Source organism: Phaethon lepturus, unplaced genomic scaffold, assembly GCF_000687285.1.
Source record: "Phaethon lepturus isolate BGI_N335 unplaced genomic scaffold, ASM68728v1 scaffold47619, whole genome shotgun sequence".
NCBI classification, from domain to species: Eukaryota; Metazoa; Chordata; class Aves; order Phaethontiformes; family Phaethontidae; genus Phaethon; species Phaethon lepturus.
The window spans coordinates 1-7,202 of NW_010564977.1; the positions used below are offsets into that span (position 1 = coordinate 1).

A 7,202-nucleotide genomic window follows, 5' to 3' on the forward strand; every position below is an offset into this window, starting at 1 on the left:
CTCCTGGAAGCCAGTCAGCCGCGCCGCGGCGCCGGCCCTCCCCGGCGAAGCGTTCCAGGAGCGCGGGGGGACGGTCCAAGGCTGAATGTAGCCCTTCTTTTCTTGGCCAGACAGCGACTTGTGCTCTTCGGTTTCCCCTTGTGAGCTGCCTTTTGCGTTTCTTCCAGAAACTTGGCCCGTTTCGGCTGGAAGGCTCTTGTGCGCAGAGCTGTAACTGGCTACTTGCTAGCAGGAGCAGACAAGAAGTGTATTAAATACAGCATCCTTGAAACGATGAGCTGAATAACATCACGATGTAGGCCGTCTTCAGAAGGAAACCTCCTTCTTGCTGTCCCGTACAGTCAGGAGTTGAATTAAAAGCAGCAGGTCACGGGAACTGCACATGGTTAATGCTTAATGGTAATTATTCTGTGTGCTCAGGGTAGAAGAACGTCTCACAAGTCCATTATCTCTTTCCTTGTGCCTTAGCTGCAGAGTTACAGAGTCTGTCTTAAATCAGACAAATTGGTCAAATTTAATAGCACAAGGACCCTTTTAGTGCAGCTTTCCTGCCTGAACTCGGTGTGATTGTGTGAGAACCCTGTCTCTCTTCATTTGTAATAACCTTTTTATTGCTCTACCTGAAGTAATAGGAGAGGGAGAAGCACAATCATTTCTGCCAATGCTTTGCTTTTTCAGGTGGAATTACTTTTTCCTGTATGATGGTTCAAAGGTTAAGGAAGAAGGAGATCCTACAAGTGCTGGGATTTGTTATTTTTATCCTTCTCAGGTAATGTCTGCTTTTATTTCGGTGCCAATGAAGGAGCGCCTGTGTTGCGGGTCAGTGCTGATAATTGTGGTTCAGGAACAGTCGGGCTCCCAGGTGGAGCTTTGGATTAATTCTTATTTAGTATGTGGAAAAATTGTAAGAAAACGCATGTGACTGGAACCAGGCGGGGTGGAGCGGTGCCTCAGCAGGCTCGGTGCACGCGAGTCCCCAGGCTTCTGGGGCTGGGCATGGTGGTGTTGCACTCTGCTCCCGCACTGTGGATTCTGGCCAGCAGAGTCCTCCAGCAGAGTCCAAGTGTGTTCTTCTGAGGTGAATAAATACACATGAGCGATGACAGGGTCCCTAAAGAAGCTCTAGGCCCTTGTGCTACTGTATTTCATTTATAATTGAATTGAACTTATAATTCATTTTTAATTATACCTGAATAGAGTAGTGATTTTTTTCCCAAGTCCTTTTAAAAGGGGGAAAAAAAAAGAAAAAAAAAAAAAGTCTTTCTTCCCTGCCTTCCTCGACAGACTCTCCCCGACCAGCAGGAACTGCTGTGTGGACAGATTGCTGGAGTGGTGCACTGCATCACTGAGATTTCTGGAGTTCCTCCAAGTCTCATTCGTCTAAGGAAGCTCAAGTTTGCAGTTGTAGTGGATGGAGACTATCTGTGGGTGAGTTTGAGAGATCTGGAGGCAGTCACAGAGCTAAAACTGAGAGAGTCTGAACTACTCTATCAAACAAAGAGGGGTTTTTTTGGAGGGGGTATGGGCTGCACACAGATAGACCTGGGGAATGCCAGGGTGGGAACTTGCAATGCACAACTTTTCATTGCACAGTAACTTAAAATTTTGTGTACTGCAGCCTAGAAGTGTGTGTTGTGGCAGTCACTTCAGCTGTTCTGTAAAAAGCTTCACGTGTTTCATTTGTGTGTCCACACCCCACGCGTTCTCTTAAGATGTGCCGGGCAACGTCTGCACAGCATTGAGCTGCACATTGTTACATGTATCTGTGGGTTACGGGCAGTGACTGGAAATAGGACTCCGTGTGCTGCAGTTTATAATAAAGACTCAGTCTCCCTGTTTGGTAGTTTGACTGTTCTTTCCTTCCAACTCTCATACTCCCTACTGCAGAGCTTTGTCAGTGTCACCAGACATTCGGTATATAAAGAATAGTGTGTGGCAGAGTTGTGACAGAAAGGCCCCAAACCATCCCCTGGAAACTGGGCTAAGACTGGTCAGACCAATTTAATTGGCAGTGCTGTTCAGGCTCACTGCACTCTCTCTGAGGGAGACGGCCTGGCGCTTCTATTTCTCTCGGCAACTCAAAAACTAAATGAAGCATCTTCATTGCTGTAAATAACAAGTTAATTTCAATATTTTTAGGTACTTGTTTTCAGGAAAATGTTTGTGGCTACTAGAGCACCAAGCTAGGTCATCTAATGTGGGAAGGGAGTGTGTCTAAAAGGCTGGATTTCTGATGCCATTTATTTATCCTGTCTGTGTCAGGGCTCTTCTATGGGTATTTTTGAATTTTCTTTTCATCAGACTTGTGAATCCGGGGGAGGTTTGCCTGCCACAGAACTGCTTTGATACTCATTTGGAAGTGATAAGAGTTGTTCTCACCTGCTGTGCCTGGGTTTTGTCAGTAAACATTCTTCATTCATGGCTTTCTGTATTAAAGGTTCTGGGCTGTGCTGTTGAGCTCCCTGATGTCAGCTGTAGACGGTTTCTGGAGCAGCTAATCAGCCTCTTCACCTTCTACAACGGACCTGTGCACCGTGCGTACATGGTAATTAAGCATCAGCAGCTGTGATGTTTCTGCCTAGGAGGAGATCTAAAACACTTCCCATATTGGCCGAGCTCTGCCCAAGCACATATGTGCTGACATGTTCCTTTGACTTCCTGCTTGCAAGGCTCAGAGCAAGCTGATAGAGTCTATGATTCTAAGCTCACGTATCAGAGTCAGGGCCTGGGAAAGTGTACAGACCCATCCTCCTTGTTGCACTGAGGTAGTGTGGGTGTCTACTAGAATTTTCCTAGATGTTCAGTTTAAAGCAGTTTCCTCTAGATATCATCTTCCTCCTTATCTTCACAAGGTTTGCCACTTACAGGTACTATCCCATGTTGATTGTATCTAACCGTCCTGAATGCATTAAGGCCTGTGCAGTGACAGCCATGTGGACTTTTGTTGTCCACAGGCATTTTCTCAGGAGGAACTGAGCAGGCAGTGGGACAGATATATTGAACATATCCAAAAAAACACCAGTGACCTCCACAAGATTTTCAATTCTCTCTGGAATCTGGACAAAACCAAGGTAAAAGCCTGTCCTCTGCAGTGTCTACCTCTAGAGCTGCTCTAGTGCTGATGCTTTTGTGTTTATTTGCTGCTTTGAGCATTTTCCAGGATTCACTGGACAAACTTCTTGTGGTTCTCCTTGTCTAGGTGGACCCCCTGCTTTTACTGAAAGCAGCTCTCATCTTGCAAACTTGCCAGCGGTCTCCCCATGTCTTGGCAGGCTGCATTCTCTACAAAGGCTTGTAAGTAACCAGGCATTACCCAGAGGATTAACCTGCACGGTAAACCTGCCCCTTCCCAGGGCTGTGATCCCAGAGGGCATCCAGGAGCTCTACACACAGGGCTGCTGTTTGTTACTTGCAGGAACAGTAATGCTTCAGGCAAGGTAATCCCTGTCTTCTGGTGTATTTCAGAGAGGATAAATGGTTATTTGTGTTTATCAGTAAGAAAAACGGAAGCAGGGAGAAATTCAAGGTTTGGGTTTTAGTAGTAATCTGCTGTCTTTGATACTCAGCAGGATGTGAAGACTGAATTCTTAGGCTTTTTAGGTGGAAGTCACCAAGAAAAAGAAAGGTGTGTAAATATTCTTTCCCCTTAGCGTTCTCTTTGCAGTCTTGCCAATACACTGCACGTGTGTCTGTCTGTATGTATTTTTGACTGACTCGTTGGCCAGGACCACTGTCTATACTGGTAGAAAGCGCGCAGAAGAATGAGCCAGAATTTCCCATGAGAAATGCTGGCTTCTTTCAACCGGAGATTAATCGTAGCTGAAGATGCTGCAGATGTGGCACTGAACGACATCAAGGAAAGGCTCAAAGGTGGCCTTGAAAGACAGGAGGTGGGGGATTCTGAGAATTTCTGGTCAATAACATTCAAGCACCTTTCTCCTTTGGCATAGGCTGTTCCTGTAGCACCTTTTACGAGCACTGGAAATATGCCATAATGTGTGCATCTTTCCAGGCCTGCCAGAGGCAGGCCAGGCATTTTTAAGGGAATGATCTCATACTTGCAAGCAGGACACTGAGCGTGAGTCACTGCGGCGCCTTAAAGCTGGTGGCGTGTTGCAGTGGAAGTGGCCGTCTGACTTGAGAATGGAGCCTTGTCCTGCGTTTGCCCATCACCAGTGTGTGTGTGTCGTATCGCTGGTCTGCCTGGTAGAGATTTTTTTTTTTTACCAAATGTCATCAGTTTTGCTCAGAGTACAACTGACAGTCTAGTGTGGCACTGCTGTGGCTCTGCCTGTCCTGATGCTCTGAGTGATGGGAGTCTACGGCTGAGCTTCAGGAAATGACGCTCTGCTCATAGATGACTTTGTTTTGTCCTTTTAGGATTGTGAGCACCCAGCTGCCACCTCCTCTCACTGCCAAAGTTCTCCTCCAAGGCAATGAGTCTCCAGGCCTCCAGGTATGTTGCTGAACATGTTCCCTGCATGCAGATACCCACTTGTGAGGATGCAGTCTGGGAGCTCTTGTCACACAGATCTTATGTGTGCCGGTACTAGGAGGGACAAATATCGATGCTGATGCTAAAAGTTCTTTATTGGGTATGATTATGGTAAGGTTTCAAGACTTCTGCACTAGGAATTTGCTTTTTTTTGGTCTCTTAAGTTACTGAATTTGTGAGTTCTCACCTATGTGATGTTTTGATTAGCTTTTTACCTGAGTTTAGGTATTTAGTGTCTGAAGTGACCAACAGATCGATTTCCGTTGCCATTAAAACCTGTCAAAAGTAATTATTTACGTGGTTTAAGATCTTCTACAAGAAAGCCATCAAGATCCAGACATGAAGAAGGCCTCTGCTCTTATTCTTACTTGGTTCAGAGTGAACCGTTTTTGTGCCCTGAGCAGGCAGTAATGGCAAATTGTGGTATTTGTCCTTGCTTTCAGGTATATTTTGGGTCTTGGGGAGTCCCCTTATTTTTGAGGGCTACCTAAAGAACAAATCACTGCCCAGCATGGTAAACCAGTCGCAGCATTTGCTGAAGGGGATGGTTTGGGGTCTGCTGTAGTCACAGGGAGGCTGAGGAGGCTGGAAGAGATGTCCTGGTGGCACTTATGGCAAGTGTTGAGTCATGCCACAGAGCTGATTCTTGGCTTTTCTTTCAGAGTGAGCCTGGAGGTGAGGAGCAGCGGGAGCCTGGTGAGCATCCAGCTGCAGAGGACGGGTTGCCAAGTGCGCAGCGGCAGCATATGGGCAACCCTCTGGGCTTGCATTCTCTGCAGTGAGAGCATGAGCTGCTTCTCTGGGATTCACGTCAAAGCTCTTGCTGGATGCAGGAGTATATCCCTGAGGGTGTTGCTGCCACTAGTCAACGTGTGCTGGGGGGTGTTGTGTAATCAGAACTAGTTCCTTCCTTTGGCTAAGCAAAGGAGTTTGCTCTTTTGGTTTTAATTGTCAGTTCTGCAGATTCCCAACATGCCTGCTTTAATTCCAGTTACCCATGTGCCTACTTGGGCACTGACACAGCCCTGAAAACAGATGGTTGATGCTTTCTGTTCAAACCTTCAGTCATCATTTTTGAGTATCAGTTTATAGGTATTCTGCCAGGACGGTTAGGAAAAAAAAAAGCTAAGGGAAAATTTAACTCTGTCAGGCATTAAGTGTATGAGGGGGATGGGAAAATGCTGACTAGCCAGACACAGTCAGTTTGTGGTGACCCAGGATACAGGATGATGGCATGCCTTCTGCTCCTGCAGAAGCCTTTGGGCTGATGGACTCTGGCTTCTGTTCTTTATGGTGGGGCATGTTAACTTAATCCTCAAACCTCCATTGCTCTTGCAGATTCTCCATTGCCACAGGGTGTCTGTATCATCCCGGTATTCCTAACAGAAGATGAAGTGTCCGTGCTCCGAGACTTTCCAGTGGAGTGGATGACTAGGTAAGAAATCAGTCTGTCGCAGAGAGAGGCTTTTGCAGTGAGGGAGCTGACATGCAGCGCTGTGTCCTCACTAGCCTTTGTTGCTGCATTCTCTGATACTAACTCAAACTCTGTCATCTGGCTGTTAAAGCTGCCTGAGGTCTTTCACAGAATTTGTGGTGTCCATTTCTCTGTTGTGAAGCAGCCCAAGACCAACTGCGATCTTCTGTTGTTTCTCAGCTCACAGTGCTGCTTAAAGCCTTTGTACTTTGTGAATAAGGAGTGACATTCCCGGGAGCCTGCAGTGTAAGAGGCCTGTGCTTTTCACCTCTGTTAGACCTGAGCCCATCCTTTTCCGAGGTAGATGCTCTTTGTAGCAGAGAATAGATCAGCTATTGAACACTACCAGGAGGTGGTGGTGTTATTAGGTATGTAATAACTCCAAACAGATCCTAGTCAGTAATTTAATCAACTTGTTATCTCACGCTAGGTCATCTGTATCCCCAGCAAGCCCTAGAGGAGAGAAGAATGCTCTCTGCTCCCAGGCAGTTTCAGAATCAACAGGAGTTCATGAAAACCAAGACCTGAATAATATCTCTGTGCAAGAGTCCCCTGAGCAAGCTTCAAGCACAGCAGCACCAGAAGATGCTGTGCAATTGGGCAGCCTTGCAAACACCGATCCTTTGAATGGCTTCCTTGAAATGGAAGCCAGTACAAAGAATTCTTCAACTGCAAAACTGAGCAGACCAGACAGCAAAAGCTCAGAGCTCAGTAGAAAAGCATTCTTCCCCTTAGAGAGAGAGACAAAGCAGCTGCCAAGCCCTTCCACACTCCATACTGCTGAATATGCTCAAACTACAGGTCCGTATCTGGAAGGCTTTTCCTTTCCAAACCCTTATGCCCAGGAGCAGGAGAGTCAGAACATGGGGAAATCCCTTGTGGACTCTGATGTTGAGCAACGCCGTTTCCAAAGTTACCATGCAGCCAGTGGCAGTCCAGCTATTTGCTCTCCTGTCCAAGATTTGAGCAGAAGGAAATCAAGTGAACAAGACAAGCAAGGGACTATGAGCCACAATAGGGTCTCTGGAGAAAGCAGCGGTGCGGCTGGTGGCAATGTGTGGGGTTTGGATTGTCCAGCCACTGCTGTACAGTCAGAGCTCCAAAGCAGGAGTCAGCTGCCAGCTGCAGAGGTTCAGGAGGGTCTGCCCGGAGGCCCAGCAGAGAACACGCGCTGTCCCAGGAGTGGGGAGAGTGGCTGGGGGGCCCCCCCGGGACCGACGGGGGGGGGGGGGG

The 7,202-nt window shown here is 47.2% G+C and overlaps 1 protein-coding gene across 1 annotated transcript in view; it reads left to right on the plus strand.

The window, feature by feature from the left end:
• Window positions 1–678: 678 nt before the first annotated feature.
• The window catches only part of HPS4 (Hermansky-Pudlak syndrome 4), a gene marked incomplete at its 5' end in the record, with an annotated part of 12,785 nt that continues 6,261 nt past the window's right edge, over window positions 679–7,202 (plus strand). The window contains 9 exons of the mRNA XM_010295038.1: window positions 679–769; window positions 1,285–1,428; window positions 2,438–2,545; window positions 2,955–3,071; window positions 3,200–3,294; window positions 4,381–4,456; window positions 5,158–5,191; window positions 5,834–5,930; window positions 6,400–7,169. Coding sequence (XP_010293340.1) covers window positions 679–769; window positions 1,285–1,428; window positions 2,438–2,545; window positions 2,955–3,071; window positions 3,200–3,294; window positions 4,381–4,456; window positions 5,158–5,191; window positions 5,834–5,930; window positions 6,400–7,169 — 1,532 coding nt within the window. The remainder of the gene's footprint in view (window positions 770–1,284; window positions 1,429–2,437; window positions 2,546–2,954; window positions 3,072–3,199; window positions 3,295–4,380; window positions 4,457–5,157; window positions 5,192–5,833; window positions 5,931–6,399; window positions 7,170–7,202) is intronic.